This window comes from Spermophilus citellus, assembly GCF_964194105.1.
Source record: "Spermophilus citellus genome assembly, chromosome: 3".
Classification (NCBI taxonomy): domain Eukaryota; kingdom Metazoa; phylum Chordata; class Mammalia; order Rodentia; family Sciuridae; genus Spermophilus; species Spermophilus citellus.
The window spans coordinates 145,193,278-145,210,668 of NC_138184.1; the positions used below are offsets into that span (position 1 = coordinate 145,193,278).

General features: G+C 33.5%; 1 protein-coding gene across 2 annotated transcripts in view; it reads left to right on the top strand.

Moving 5' to 3' along the window:
- SKAP2 (src kinase associated phosphoprotein 2) overlaps positions 1 to 17,391 on the top strand; it is a 184,064-nt gene that overhangs the window by 14,008 nt on the left and 152,665 nt on the right. For both annotated transcript variants that reach the window (XM_081285685.1, XM_081285686.1), the window contains exon 4: positions 4,542 to 4,649. In XM_081285685.1, the coding sequence (XP_081141811.1) occupies positions 4,542 to 4,649 (108 nt within the window). The remainder of the gene's footprint in view (positions 1 to 4,541; positions 4,650 to 17,391) is intronic.

Sequence of the window (17,391 nt, forward strand, 5' to 3'; positions counted from 1 at the left end):
TTGTCAAGAAGATTTAAGTTAATCTTGACTCATAAGTTCAGTTTTCAAATAATTTTTAGGAAATTATCATAAATTTTTAAAAGAAGGGCAGACATATTAAATGATAATTACTTCAAGAGAATGGTTTCAAATTTGTAAAATATTAATGCCAAAGTTTTTTTTGTTTTTTTTTTTTTAGTTCTGGTGATTGAACCTAGGACCTCATATATGCTAGGAAAAGAATCTACTACTGTTCCATACTGTAGCTCTAGTATCTACATTTTTAAAAATGTTAATTTATTGTTTCAGGTGCAATAGCTAAAAGAATTCCATTTTCTACTTTAAAAGCTCTTGTCCCTCTTAATTGCAAAAATTTATTTAATAGATTATGCCCCTAAGACTTCATTGATATTGTTAAATATGCATAGATTTACTTAGAAAGCAATTTCCTTTGACCTTCTCATTTGTACTATTTCTTAAGTTTGTCAATTGGCTTAATAACTTGCTAAAAATAGCAGTACTGTTAGGTAAGAAGGGAACTGTTTTAGTTTGTTCTAATGGAATCCTTAAGAGTAGCAGAAAAGTCAGAAGTTTGGATGATGTTTAATTTGCTTTCCTTTACTCTTCCTAACATAGTACATTTTCTGTTGAAAGCTGGCTCCACAATGAAATTTGAGCAGAAAACTTACAGCTTTTTTCTTCCACCACACACCCCCACCCTTGCCCTTGTACAAATGTGGTCAGCATGTTTGAGATTCTGGAACCTGTAGTGGTAGGAGTCTATTTCTGAGGCAGTGCTTGAGAAATGGTGTGCTTATTTTAAAGCTCTGCCTCAGTTTGGTGTAAGAAATTGTGTTTACTATTTGCATGCTATGAATTAGCTTTCCTATTGTGGAAGAATTATGAGGAGGATCTTCTTATTTTTCAGTAACCTATAATATCCTTTAAAGAATTTAACTTCCCTTAGGAAATTGCAAGTTAAATGCTTAATTCTAAAATTAGATCAGACAAGTAAACCAAGTAGAGAATTAGAAGCTAATTTGTTTTCATATAGACTAATCCCCCCGCCAAGTTTGTCTTTCATGCTCTGTATGAAGGAATAGTTACCACCTAAATTGTTTTATTAATTTGTTATTTTTTTCTTTTAAATGAACATTTAACAATTATATATGGCTGTAGGGTACAGTGTAATATTTTGGTGTGTGTATGTAAAATGTATACTAAATTTTAGGGATTTAATGTTTTTAGCTATTTAATGTTTATCTGATTGTGTTTAAAATAGCACTGTATTTGAAAACAAGCAGTAAATTGGGGTGACTCACTGTCAGTGGTGGTAGAGATAGTGGAAGCAGAGTTGAGTCACTGTTGGGCTGCCTCTCCAGTCCTTTAGGGAAATGTTAATTGATGATGAGCCATAGTGATTTGAACCCAACTATTATGAATTTAAAAATAGATATCAGATAAATATGCTGCTGTGGTATGATTAAATGTCGATTCTGTTATGATATTTAAGCTGCCACTGAAATTAAAGGAAGGGAAGCCTTGGATTATTGTCTTTTAGGCTGTTAACTTTGTATCGTTAATTAAACTTTTGAAAGTTGTGGGATAAATCAAATGCTTTTCTAGGGAAACAAGAAACAGTATTAATGAGCAACAACCCCATAATTATCCTTGTGAGTACATAACAGGGACACATTCATGTCTTTTCTTTGCGCAATAACTTTTACAAAGAAGTATTTTTAAACTGATCATTAATTTTATGACCACAGAAATGAGATGCAAAATTTATGCTGTTGTCATTGGCACAGGCTCAAGGCACCACTGACATTATGTGCGATTGTAATAGAATGGCTGCCAACTAATGATTCTGTAGACATTTCATTTGAGCACGCTTTTCTTTTCGATGTCTGATTAGTCTGTAATGCTTTCAATTATGTCTGTAAATTGTATTGGATACGTTTACCTGATGCCTGTTGTTGATTTGGAGTTCAGTTTTTTATTACATAAACACAAGTTGAACATTTTCCCCTTAATTTATAGAAGTCTTTGCAGGTAAGGCTTCAGATACTTAGCCCCTGGGGAGGAAAAATGCTTTGTACTACTCAACAGCGACCCCTGTGTTCAGTTAAAGCTCCTTATAAGAGAGCAATTCTTACTTTATTGGGTTGAAAAACAAGATTAAGGGAGGGGGGGAAAAGGGATGGAGCATCCGTCACTGAGCCAACAGTAAGATGAAGAAGGTCATGATGAAAAATGATAATGTTTCTCTTAATGCAGTTGTTTAAAAAGGGACTTCTCTGTACCAATGCTACGTAGATACTTTACTTTCTGAGTGAATTCAAAGGAAGTTGGGGGTGAGGATGGGGAGGGAAGAGATCAGGCCAATAGCAGTAGTTAATTTATTTTGTCTTAGATAAATGTCACACTGATTTTTTTTAGAAAAATAATACTTTCAATTAACTGCATTTCTTAGAATGAGTAAATTGGAGGCAATTTTATAATCGAAAGGTTAAAAAAACAAAAATCACAGAAGTCTTCAATGTGTCAGTGACCAATTTGTGTAGAATATTCTTTTGTTAAATATTGAGTTTATAGCTTAATAACAATTTTGTTATATGTGTAATAGAGAATGTGTATATCAAATGTAGATAGTATGTTCATCTGTGTGTATGTGTGTATAGTACACTTTACACACGTGCACACATAAAAACTTACAATGGATGTTATCAAAGGATAATAAACTACTTCTGATTTTCAAAGATTTTAAATTATCCACTCATTTCCACATAGAGTTTAAGAGATTTAAACCTGAGAATATGAATTTAAAAAAAATACTTTTCATATATTCTTTGGTTTTGTTGTTTCCTTTGTAGTCATAACAACATAGTATGCTAAGTGCTAAGTTCGATGATGTATTTGAAGAATCCTGATACCTTAATTTTTTTAAAAATTTCAGCAAGTTTTATTGTTTTAGTGTGTGATACAAAACATCCTCAGAAAATACATATCATACAAGTTCTTAAGAATATAAGGATATCCTAGCAGCTAAAAGTAACCTGAGAATTTTGTGACCCCCTGCTACTGCATATCCCAAGTACTATCATAACTTGTTCAAAATATTTTGGGTGGCACTTTTTCAAGTTCTTTCTTACCTTATATTTGAAATCTGAGCACTCTTGCTTTCATAAAAGAAATATTATAAGGGATCACTGAGTGTTCTGAAAAGTACTTGGAACATGTCAAAAGAAAGATAAGTTAAAATCTGAAGAATGAGAAGTATTTATGTGTATTCCTTGGAATTTCAATCAGGGAAGAAACATCATCATATTTTTTATACCTAGAGGTGAAATCCTAAGAATGACGAGAAAGCCATCCCTGTATTCTGCTCTTGTTGTCTTCATGTCTTGAAAGAGGTTCTTTGCTCTATCAAAATTTTTCTCTGCTGGAAAGTAGGGAGACACCCACCCAGCAAATAGGTATCAGGGCATACAGACATCCTTTTGGAGAGACGAGTAGCTTTTTCTGGATCTGCCCAGAAACTGTGGCCCAAATTTAATAGTGTAGAACCTTAGGCTTCCTGCCGGGATTTTCACTACTTTTTGAGTCACCCCTGTGGTGGCTGGTTTTCTCTTGAATCTGTAACAGGTAATTCGAATTGTTAATAGTTAGATGCTTGATAATAGTATTAAGCATATGTTTTTCTTTAATGTTGAATCTATTAAAAAAAGAGTGCTTGTATATTACTGGGCTAGCAAGTTGCTGATTCAGTGTTTTATTAAAAAATTATTTCAACTAAGTATATGGAAAAAGCCCAAACCACAGATCTTACCATGGGGGATTGAGTGACCTAAAACAAACAGGCAGACAAACGCCAAACAAACCAACCTAGGATTTGGAAATCAAGTATAAAACTGGCCAGAACATTTTTGAAAAAGACAATATACCACTGGATGAAAACTGAAAGTGTTTATAAATCATCTTGTTTGAATTTTGAAAGGATTATGTGAGTTTTAAATCAGTTTTCCCATTAATGATTCCTACTCTCAAAAACACAACTATTTTTAATTGACCCTAATGTTATCCTGTGATTTTAATGAAAATAAAAAGTGTTCATATGGCTTCACATTACCAATTTCTCATCATCATTTTTCAAAATTACTGAGTAGGTAAATGGAATTACTTGAATTATTTTCTTTGTTGTACTTTCCATCTTTTGGGGGTATTGTTATTTTTGATTGTTTGTTTTAGGTACACAATCTGTTTTATCTTGCTTCTACTTTTTGAATTCCTTATAGAGACCATCATAATTTAGGGACTGTGAATACAGTCCTTATTTTGTGTCACAAATAAGCCCTTGTCTATTGATTTTGAAAAAACTCTTGCCACATTTACATAACAATGAATACAAACTAAAATAGAATCTGTTTTTACCTCATTCAAAAAGTTTTGTTTGTTTTCCCATAACATTGACTGAGCTTAATAGTAAAACTTGCCTTTTCTGACAAGACTACATTATTTCAGATGACTAAATCATAGAAGTCATTTCTCTGATTCTTTTATAGGTGATGCAGAAGAGGGGGAAGAATATGATGACCCTTTTGCTGGGCCTCCAGACTCTATTTCCCTAGCCTCAGAACGATATGACAAAGATGACGAAGCCCCCTCTGATGGTATGTGACATTTTTCCATAAGAATTTACTTTTTGACACTTTGACACAAAGCAGTGATTTTTGTGGAGGTAGTGGTCTTATCACAAAGCTGAAGGCTGAGGCTTCCATGAACTCACCTTTACCAGAACCTTTTAAGGAACGGAAGAGCTCTCTCTAGTGGTCCTAGTTGAGGTTTTCCTAAAACTGTAGTTGCTTCTTTTTCTAGGAAATTTTCTTTAATAGAATTTTAGGAGAATGTTTGCATCACCATGTGAATATTATTAGTAACAGTTTGTTGGTTAGTTTAATGTTATCAGATTCTTGCTTAATTTTATTATGCTTGTTAATGGCTTGTTGTATTATTTATTTTATAAATAATGAAAAAGGTTTTTGATCTATTTTTTCTAAAAACTTTATACAAAATGAGTTCATGAAATATTAAATTAATTATTCTTACATTGCCTTTTCACATTGAGACAGTTTTTATCAGATGCTTCTTTTAATATACATTTTCATTTTTCTGATTGTCATTTAAAATGCCTTATATTATGCAGTAATATTATAACATTTTGTATTAATTGAACTAGTAATAAAGTTGATTGTTTATCTCTTAGTAATTTCTAAAACACTATTGAATGTTGCCAAAGTTATGGAACTTGTTTTAGTACAGCATTTGCTTTCTCTGTTATAGCCAATTGAGTGCATCTGCATGATAGAAACCTTATAAGGGTGATATATAGTTATAAATTAAGAATGTGTATTGATAAATTAGCCATGCATATTAATTTGTGGCACTCAAAGTTTCACATAGACATAGAAATGAATAATGTCTTCTGTCACTATATGATGATCAAACTGTGCAGTTCCATCTCTAAATACAATTGCTGAATGAAAATATGCTTCCTGCAACAGAGCACTCCACATTTTATGTTATCCAGATTATTCCCTTTGGAAACATAAATTGCTTTTATGAGGTATAAAATTATGTCTATTGCAGAACAGGGATAAGTCAAGTACATGCATAAGTGATAAACATTCTAACCACTGATTCAGAACAAAACAATCTTTTTTTATATACAGAACTTTGTACAATGTGTAGCAATAATAATCATATCCATTTTATGTTGAATTTTACATTTAATTTCTATTTTTTAAAGTAAGGGAATTTTTCTCTTATATTTTCTTTTTATCTTTTACAAAGATGCACACTTTTCTTCATTCATACTTAATCTCTAAAACAGAGCATTATCTTTTCTACCCTTATCTTCAAAAGCAGTTCTGTTAGAAAATGTTTTCTAATTGATGAAATAATATTTTCTGGCCAAACAGTGAATTATCATCTATGTTGCACTGTTTTTTAGATGCACTACAATTATTTGTTTTTCTTCTCTGTAAAATGTTCATAGACATGAATGAGTATGTATTTGTATATATACACATGTAGAGACAGAGTATTTATACCTCAAGGGATAAACACACACATGCACACAGAATGTTCTCATAGAATAAATATGCTTAGAGTTTCTCAAAATAGCATAACTATTTTGATGTATACAGGAGCATTATTTGCATTCTTTAAAAATTGCAAGTTAATAAAGACCCAGCAATTAAATATCTACAAAAGATGGATATCTTGTAGTGAGTTTTACACACAGAGTGATTTGTTATTAAATTATGTTGTCTTTATATGATTATCATGTTTTCTTTCTTAAGAATAAACAATTTATCATGTTTTCATAAACATAATCAGGAAATATGTTAATATAAAAATATTTGCTGTTAAAAGATTATCAATATTTGAATATTATTGATGACATATTTCTGTGTAACACCAGCTTTTTTGTTAAATTCTAGTTCATATTATTAATGTTTAAGAAATTCTTAAGCAAGTTGGAAATTTAACTTTTAGTATTATTTATTTTTGTATGTAAATAATAAGATTTTTAATGGTTTCACATTTTCTTCTAAGAATGTTGTTATAGGTTAATTTTCAAACTACTACTTGGACTTTTAATTTTTACTCTTAAAACATCTCATCATCTCAGTTTTTCTCCCTGCAATTTAGATTTTGTCTATGTTCTCTTCCCTTTGCTGAATAAATTTTCCTTTATTATATGACCTCAGTCTAATAATGTATTAATTATAAAAAAGATAATGTATTTAACATTAAGTATAACCAATTTAGCACAGGTCACCAAAAGGCCTTTTGTCAAATCAGATTGTTGTTTTGTCCTTTTGACTTTTACCTTATGGTAGGCACTAACAAAGTATCTGAACTTTGATGGATTATAAACTCTAAACATGATATGTATTTTTCATAATGCTAATGTAATTTTCAAGGTACTGAAAAGGTCAAACCTGCACATCTCTATGTGCATTCTAAGTCTGTCTTTCCCTTTAATATTTCTTTTTCTCTGTTCCTCTGGTTCAAAAGTTCACTCAGTTCCCAAATGGCCACCTAATTTTCCAGTTATTCCCTCAAGCCATATGTGTTTTGGTTTCTTTATGGTTTATTAGGTACTGTAGGAAAGTAGCATAAGTTATATCTTCTAATGAAATTCAAGCACACTTCAGTGATGCTTCGACTTGATTGCTGGTAGCAATTAAATCACAGCCAAAGAGAATAATGCATAATCTCACAAGGTCCAGACACCCTATAGAAAATGAATAGAGATGAAACAGAAAACAAAAACAAAATCTCCAAACCCTGCCAGACACGCTGTTTCCAGCCTGCCCTTTTTTTCTTTCTTTCTTTTTTTTTTTTTTTATTGGCCAGCTGCCTGATTGATAGCAAAATCATAACTTGCTGCATGCTAACAGGCAGAGTTCACTTGTAGGTTATTGTGAGCTGATAAAGGGTTAGATGGAGTTTTGATTTTCGCATTGGACCTTGGTACATCAGATTAATGGAATTTCAATGAGAGACTAAGAGTAGCCACAGCTTTGTCAGAGAAACAGATGGAGATTCTATAGTCATGTCCACTCATTAATACTAGTTGCCTGAAAGGTGTGCTGCTTCTCTATACAAAAGAGTTGATATAATTGATTTTTGAGTGGTACATAGAAAAAAAGTACCTTATTGATGACTAGAATTGTAACATAAGTAGTGACAGATTTTTGTGTGGCTTGTAACATAAAAATATTACACTTTGTAATTTCTTTCTTCTTTCTCTTTGGATACATTTTTTTTTTTATTTTTTGAAGAGAAATACATTTTAAGAACAATTGCAAAAATAAAAAATAAAAAAAGAGACTACCATGCTAAATTACCTTTTAGGAAAAAGAGCAAGACTTTACATTTTATTTCTAAATGATTATATGACTTCTATCAGAGCTTCATTTTGATATGATAATATTTTAAAAAGCATACTTATTAAAAGTTTTATTTTATTAGCTTTATTCTTTTCTGGAATATTAAAAAATGAATCATAATGGTTTCTAGGCTATTGTAGATACTGTGGAAGTTTCATGTTCATCGTTTGGAGATACATTGGAGTGTTAATATTGTTAGAGATAATGAGACTTGAAACCTTAAAGAAGAATATATTGTACATGTTACAATGTTTGGGCATCAAGTGGTAGATGCAAGGTAGCCTTTAGACACTATATAATGACTTAAGTTTTCATTTTTCTATTCTGAAATCATTTTTCATTTATTTTTGTCGTTTGTGAAAGAAAGCTTCTAACTATATAGTATTGTGGAGAGTCCCTGAGGTAGGTGAAAGGATTCAGTGAGCTAGAAGACATATATTGGCTCTGCTCGTCAATGATAGGTCGAAGGATCCCAGTGGACATTTGTTACAAATCTGATTCAGTCCTAGACCATAATCACTTTGTGGATAAGAATCTGGAACCTCTAGGGTGTGAATGTAGGAAGGCTAAAATGAAACTGAAGATATAGAAGAATCATTTATTGTCGTGGTATCTTTCTAACTGAAAATTTCCAAATGAAATAAAGCTCTGGGCATTGGTAAAGGTGTAGGTTTATATGAAACAATGTTTGTTTAAGGATGGAACTGTTTTTTTAAAGCTTGGGATTAAGAAAAGATTAAGATATTTTGATCATAATTTTTAATAGTACTAATATCTTTTCCTTTTTGGTTTAACTTATTTTAAGAAAACCCAGTGTATAAAAAATTGGATTTATAAAACATGTAAATCACATATCCTAGAAGATGTCTTTAAAAAGGATTGTTTCTAGGATGCCTGTATATAATGAGTATTCGTAATGCATCTAAAATAGGTTTAGGTATGTACCCATCTGTCTGCACATGCAGGAATTTAATGTACCAAACTTTTGAGGGAGTTTTCTTTTCTTTCTTTCTTTTTTCTTTTTTGTGTGTGTAAAATTAGGAGCAGCACTAATCAGTTCTTATAAAAGTCAAGATGTAAAAAGTAGTAGATGTTTTATTTTGTTCTGGGTCTCAGTAGAAAACAAAACAATGTTTATAATTAGGAAAAGTTAAAAAAAAGATTGAAGCTTTTCATATATTAATCACTTAGGGCAAGTAATTTTCTACCATAGTATCATGTGGTTTTTAATAATTAAAATTATACTTTTGTATTTTATTCTTATTACTTATTTAAATATTTACTATTTTTTTTTTTGTGGTGCTGGGGATCAAACCCAGGACCTCGTACATGCCAGGCAAGCACTCTACCATTGAACTGTACCCCTGGCCCACTAAGAATTTAATTTCCAACTTTAACATATTTTGTATATTAACATATTAATATTATGCTTGTGTTTTTTAACTTTAATAGCTATTTCAGTATGCTAAATTGCTAGCTTGTATATGTGTTAGCAGTTTAAGAACAATGATTATTTTAGTTATTCCTTCTTATTAATGTGTATAGCATAGTTTCAAGTATTTTGGCAGGAGGGAGGGTATTATAGTTTGGGGAAAGGAAAAAAGTAGAGAACATGTTTTTAACCCTAAAGATATATATTAAGGATATAACACACAAAGATGTGGAATATCTTTGTGGTAAAATGTCACAAAGGAGTAAATTAAAGGTACATAGCCATTGAGAATCATCTTTTTATTTTTTATGCTACCAAATGGGAAGATAAAACAAGTGGGCAAATAAGACTATAGCAAAATAGATTACATAAGAAAGATTACAAAGGTGATCTCAACATTATGCAAAACAGTGCATCTTATTATTTATTTACAGTTATTTTTATCATACATGAAGAAGGATGCAGGATGTCTGGATAGGGATTGAGGGATTCAAAGGTGAGTAAGATAAAGTTATCTTAAAGAATATATAATTGAGATGGAAAGAAAAGATAATCACCTAAAATAAGGTAACTAGCAGTCTAGTAATCTACAGTAAGGTCGATTCCAAAAATAATAAACATTATGTGTTGTGATATCCTATGATTTGATCTGTATTAAGGCAAATAATTGGTTTCATTGATCTTACTCTCTAATTTGTTGATTGAATCAGTCATATGTTGTGAATAAACCATAGTTTAAATTTTATGCCTAAATTCTGAATGATTTTAGGGGAAATTGTAGAGGGGAATTTTTATTTAAGTTTCCTGTGGTGTTTGAAGTTTTCTGGAGAGAGCGGTAAAAGATCCTGAAAAGAAAATTTGAAATAGAAATCTAGAAACCAGGTTTTAAAAATCACAGATGATAATTTGTGTGGTCAAGATAAGTCACTTCACCTTTCTGGATTTTTATTTTCTGGTTTGTGCAATGAAGTGTTTGGAAGTTCCCTACAGCATTAAATGCTTATGTCCACATTTCAGAATTGTAAATTTAATGGTAGCAGTGAGGTGATTTGCTTGGAGAAAATAGGTTTCATGGGTATTAAGTGGAGGTATGGTTGAATAGCAAGGAGTAGGGGATCTTGAAGGTAAGTATGTGGCTTATGTTACTAATGCCAAGTTCATTTGAAGGTTTTCCTTTGATTTGGTAGTCCCTAAGATATCCATGAAGCAATCTACAGATATGGTGAGTGAAAATTTGGGAGTATCGCCTTGGCAGTTAAATATAGTTTGACTTAAGGCAAAAAGACCATCTAGGGGAGTCAGGAAGATAAATGCTTTGCTATATTATTTACTTTTAATCTTGACAGCCTCTCTGAGGTTGATATTATTACCTGACAATTGAGGGAACCTAGGGATGGAGAAGAGATTATGTGATTATGTGATTTGCTCACAGTTAGACAGCTACCAAGTGGTAGAACTGTCTGAGTCCAGGAATTAGGTGCTGATCTCAAAACCATTACCCCACCCCACCCCCATACTGTTGCTTTTGTTTTAGGGGGTGATGACAGGAGCCTGGGTTAGAGTAGTGGACGTTGTGGGGAGAGGGAAGTGCTTTTCTTATCCCCTTCTTATTCAGCCTACTGTCTGCATTCCTACAGAATCAGCATCACCTAGGAGTTATTAGAAGTACTGAATGTCTGTCTCCACCCATAAGACGCCTAGGTATTTGTTAAAGTTTGAGGAGCTCTGTTCTAGAGGCATTTGTCATACTGACCCTTGCAGCTGCAAAAAAGGTGAGCCCAACCATGCAATTGCATGCAAGGGGTACCCAGTGAGCATTTGTGACCAGGCATTGTGCTGGGCGACATCTTGAAGTAGGTAAAAAATACTCTCTGTGTCTACCTACGTCTACTTGTTTTTGTCACTTGAAACCCTTGCACTGTGGCTTCCTAAGCTGTACAGAGCCCCTTTTCCAAGGCTGCTGTCTGTGGGTTGTTGTCCCATTTTGGAACTTTTTTTCTGGAGATTCTTTCCTCTCAAACTCTGCTAGGTAAGGCTCTGATAAATTACTCCTAGGAATATTTGCATGTTCATAGGGGCAGTGCCTTTAACCCCGGGGAGTCCAAGCTCCACTTACAGATCTTTAGGCATCAGTACAGGCCAGGGGGTAAAGATGTTAGTTATTTCAGAGCACCATCTCTCATGAGATTTAGGCTTATCTTTCTTAACATGAATATGTGGATTTGGTCCCATTCTTTTTTGGAGACATTACAGTTAAGGCTTCCTGTCTTTGGTTGTGCGTCCTGTTTACAAATTGAGCCAAAGACTGAGTTTAGAGTCTAAAACTCAAAGAGCAGAGTTCCTTAAGATAGTGGAATGACAATTTGGATATATAGAGAGGGATGCTATCCTGACATAAGACCCCAAGGAGTGCACCTTTTCTCCAGGAAACCTAACATGGAAGTGGCTGTGCTCATGGTGGGAATAGTACCTTCAAGGAAAGAAAAAGGTTTATAAGGTTTAAAATGAATATTTATTGAGTGTGGCACCATCTGCCAGATTCTTTCATGGAATTTGTGCCCTTTTAATCTATTCAAAACTACCTCTTAAGGAGACATTTTCCCTTTTTAAACTTAAAAGATGGAGACTGAGAAAGGAGTAGAACTTTAAATTTCTTTGGTCTTTCTATTAGAAAGACCAAAGGAATTGAAATTTGTTGCTACTTATAAAATTAAAGTAGCATTTGTTTTTAAATTATAGGAGACATGCATGTGGGTAAAAATAAAAAGCAGAGTATACAATATGAAGTAACAGCTTACGTTTTCTGCCTTATCCTACCTTTAGGACTGCTTCCCAGAGGCCACTGCTCTTACAGGTTTTTCTGTAGTTTCCAGGGAAACTTTGTTTATTTATTTTTAAATATATTTTTGTTTTTAATTGGGATATAGTAATTGTACATATTTATGGGATATAGTGTACACACTGTGTTAGAATAACTAGAAATTACACTTCTTGGTCTTGTTTGACCAACTGTAAATGGTATCTTTTGACTCCTGCAATAATGAATGCTTCCTTAAAGCTTCTCTCCCATTTCTCTCTCTCAAGTTTTTATTATTATATTCTTTATTCTTTTTTGTGTTAGCATTTGACTTAAGTAATCTCCCCCTCCTCCCCCTCCTCCTCCTCTCCTCCTCTTCCTCCCCCTCCTCCCCTCCTCCTCTTCCTCCTCATCCCCTCCTCCTCCTCCTCCTCCTCCTCCTCCTCCTCCTCCTCCTCCTCCTTCTCCTCCTTCTCCTCTTTTACCTCCTCTCTGTTTCCTGTCCCACTCCACCTCCTTCTCTTCCTCCTGGTCCCTTTCCTCTACTGAACTCCCTTCTATTTTCATGGTACCCCTCCATTTTTCTTTTCTACCTTCCACATATGAGAGAAAATATACAACTTTGACTTTCTGAGTTTGACCCTCAACCCTTTTATTTTTTATTTTGTGGCAGGGTATCACTGTGTGGCCCAGGCTGACCTTGAGCTTTTAAACCTCCTGACTCAGTCTCCTGAGCAGCTAGGGTTACAGGTGTGGGCCACTACACTTGACTTATAATATTATTCTTATTTTGTAATGTACCAATCTCAGTGCCTATTGATTGCACTTTAAAATATCAAGAAATTAGTGCACCCAGCCTTCTTCTCATCTCTCTTCCCACCCTTCAATTTCAGTTTTTTTTTTTTTTTTGAGAGAGAGAGAGAGAGAGAGAGAGAGAGGGATTTTTTAATATTTATTTTTTAGTTTTCAGCGGACATGACATCTTTATTTGTATGTGGTGTTGAGGATCGAACCCAGGCCACATGCATGCCAGGCAAGCGCGCTACCACTTGAGCCACATCCCCAGCCCTCAATTTCAGTTTTTAAAAATGGCATTATTTTTGTAGTGTTAAGCTCTTTAACATTTATATTTGATTTTCTGGTTCTAAATCTTCTGCTTTGTCTGCCAGTTGGATTTTGAACATTGGTCCTTTTCCTATATGCCATTAAGTTTTCTTCAAAGGTTTGGAGATCCTTCCTTGATTTCACCTTGGCGTCTTCTTAGGAGTGAAGAGCTTCTGGAATGGTGAGGAAGTTTGTGTGAGAGTCTTTGCTTGTCTCCTGTTCTAAAAGGCTTTCATTTGCATAGACAGTCTGACTGGGGCTTTGCATGGAAAGTGAATCCGGTAGGCTAAGCTGGCCTATAATAGACATCTTAGTAAGGACCAGAGAGGCAGACTGGTACCCCCCAAATTGCCAAAGTAAGTAGGACATTACTTGAGAAAATGAAATGCCTTTGTTTCATTGCTAGGTACAGGGTTTCGCCCTCTCCATCCTGGGTGAAACTCTGTTCAACTTTTCTCTGGGTTCCAGTGTTCTTACTGGGAGCTGTCCTCAAGCTAGTGCCCTTTGTTTAGGATTTAGCCCAAACACACAAAGACCTTTACTGCCAGCTACTTTCGAGGACGGACTCAATGGTTCTTGCTGGTTTGATTACAGTTTTTTAATGAGTGACCTTCATGATCATGTCATTGTACTTATGACATCTGTACAGCTTCTTCAGGATAACTTGCATTCAAAAGGAGTTGATTCTGTAATTACCCATTGTAGACTTTTGACCAAGACAATATGATGAAAAGTGGTATTTTTGATAGATATAGCTAGTTGTGCTATATAGATGGATTATAGGGGATTTAGTCAGTGAGATAAGAGGCTATTCCGTTAAGCCATGTGTAAGGAGATCAGAGACTCGACCCAGGATAGGGAACAACAAAACTGCCAAGGACAGAATACATCTGAGGAAGAATGGACAGGGCTGGTAGAGGCTAGGTATAGAATTTAGAAAAAATACCAAAGATGATTGTAAAATTCTAAATTTTAATGAATAAGAAAATTGACTGAAGTGTGAAATTTTGGAGGAGAACAGGTTTGGACAAGATGAAAATGATGATAAATTTGGGTTTGAACGGTTGAATTGAGCTGATAGTGACATCTAAACTGCCTAGTAATTAGCTAGAAATATCGGAATGGAGCTTTATGGAGCCTTTGCTTACCCTTCTTTTTCTTGTTTCATCCCTTTTTTTGGCAGATATGAGATGAGACATACTTTAGTCACCTTAAAAATGAAATATAGTGGTTGAGAACCATTTTGTTTATGTTCAGATACTAGCCTCTGTTACTTTGTGGTCTCCGGCAAGTTGCCTACTTTGAGTTTCTTCATTTATCAAATGATGATAATAATTGTATCCATATCCTTTGGCTAGGATTAAATATAAAGATGATATAAATTAAAATTAGCATAAATTTAATATAATTATAATGTGTGGTTAATATAAGTTTATATAAGTATAAAGCATACTAGAATATTTCCTGACTCACGAGTAGGGACATGTTAAATGCAGATTGTTATCCATCTATTTTGAAGATTGCCTTATATGTTTTATTTCTGTGTTTAAAACAGCTATGTGCATGAGGTCTCATTCATCTTCTGTACTATGTAGCTTACATGCTTCACTGGCTAAGTTGGATTTTGTAGGATTTGCAGTTGGAAGTTTTAGGGATTTAAAATACATGATCATTTTTTAAATTGGGTATTTTCTGTTGAAAACTGTTAGCAGTTAAATTTTCTGTAGCAAATCTGTTATGCCTTTGCTCAGAACCATTCTACATCTTGGTATCTCAGTTTTTTTTTTAATTGACTAAATAGTGAGCATGTGAGAACGAATAAATTTTATAGCTGGGAAAATTTTGTAGATAAGTATCATTAGCCTAGGAAAGAAGGTATCCTATTTTATACTTGAGCTCGATGGCTAGTGACTAAAAACTTACATACTTCTTAGAGCATTTAAATGGGTTTAAACTAATGAGAAGATTCTTTTGTAAGGCTATATATTTAAAAGTGAGGGGAAAGTGGCCTAAAGTTATTAGGAAGCAAGGATAGCAATCATTATCTCATTATTCTCACTCAAGAGCCAACTGGGATAATGTTAAAGATAATAACAAATCCAAACAGAAAGAGTAGTATACTCAACTAAAATGCAGGACTGGAAATTCAATAGTAGCAAACAACTAAGGCAAAATTGTTTTGTATTTTTACAAAGATTAAACAAATAGTGCAGTCTTTAATATTTACTTACCCATTTTGGTTTTTAGCAAAAATTTCAGTTGATAATCAGGGTTTTACATCAATACTTGAAGAAAAATTAAGTATCCTGTAGATTTTAAAATAATATAGCTAATGCCAGATGCAGTGGCACATAGCTATAATCCCAGCAACTTTGGAGGCTGAGGCAGGAGGATCACATGTTCAAGGCCAGTGTGGGCATATTAGTGAGACCTATCTCAAAATAAGAAACAAAAGGGTCTAGGGGTATAGCTTAATGATAGAGCACCACTCGACTCAATCCCCATTGATATATTAAACATTTGTAGGTATTTTAATGAAGAAAATGTGTCTGCAAGGTGCAGACATCAACTCAGGTGAATTTTTTTTTTTTGAGAAGCTTTTTCTGTTTTCCTGGTTAACACCTTGCATTACAGGATTGGGAGTAAGCATAAAATGATTTTTAAATTAGACAAAAATTATGAATTTTAACATATATGCTTACTGAGCTAAATAAGATGACTTTGATTTTACAGAGTGCATCAGCGGTTTGGGCTAGGGTCTGGTATTCTTCAAGTTTTTTGGAATATATTTTTCTTAACCATAGAATTTACCCACTTAAAGTATACATGGCCTTTGTGTGTAGCTCTTTTCACGTAGCATAATATTTTCAAGGTTCATCTATGTTGTAGCATGCATCAGTTCTTCTTTCCATTTTATAGCCCAGTAATAATTTATTGTATTATTTGCCACCTTTTGTTTATTTACCAGTTAATGGACATGAGTTGTCTCCTCTTTTTAACTATTATGAATAATACTTTTGTGAATATTTGTGTACAAGTTTTTGTATGAATATATATTTTCATTACTCTTGAGTATAAACCTAGGTATGAAATTGCTGGGTCATGTGATGTATGTAGGTTTACATTTTTGCGGAATTGCCAAACTTTTTCCAAAAATGAATGTGCTTCCTTGTTCCCACCAGCGATTTCTCCACGTACTTTTCAATGCTCAATATTATCTTTTTTATTTTAGGTATCCTAGTGGATGTGAAGTGGTATCTCATTGTGGTTTTTGTTTCCATTGCTCTGATGACCACCGACCCGACTCTGATCTCTTTCCATGTGCATGTTGGCCATTTGTATGTCTTTGGAGCCAAATCCTTTCTCCAGTTTTCAGTTGGGTTGTCTTCTTATTGTCAAATTATGAATTCTTTATATATTCTAGATACTAGTTTCTTATCAGATATATGATTTGTAAATATTTTCTTTAAATTGGTGAGTTGTCATTTCACTTTCCTACTGGTATCCTTGAAGAACAACATTTTATATATATATATTTATTTATTTATTTTGGTACTGGGGATTTAACCCAGGGGCACTTTACCATGGAGCCACATATCCAGCCCATTTTATGTTTTATTTTGAGACAGGGTCTTGCTGAGTTGCATACGTCCTCACTAAGTTGCTGAGGCTGTCTTTGAAGTTGCAATCCTCCTGCCTGAGCCTCCCAGGTTGCTGGGATTATAGATGTGTGCCACTGTGCCTGGCAATATTTAAAAATTTTGATGGAGCTAAATTTATGTGTTTTGTCATTGTGCTTTTGGTGTTATGTGTAAGAAGGCTTTGTCTCACTGATAATTCCTTCTGTACTGTCTTTTTCTTAAGGTCTTCTTAATTTGAGGATAACTGAGTTCTTTTACTCTAAAAAATTATAAGATTACTATGCTAATTAAAATAGGGACAAATTGTAGTCTACCTTAAATGTTATTGTTCTTTTTTAGTACATATTTTAAAGTTGTGCAGATGACAAAAGGTAATTTTCTTGTTGAGCCTTTTCATCTTAGTGAACTCTCAAATTCTGTAGTCTTAATATAATTTTAAAAAAGAATTTTTGGTTTCTTTTGTGGCATATGATACCA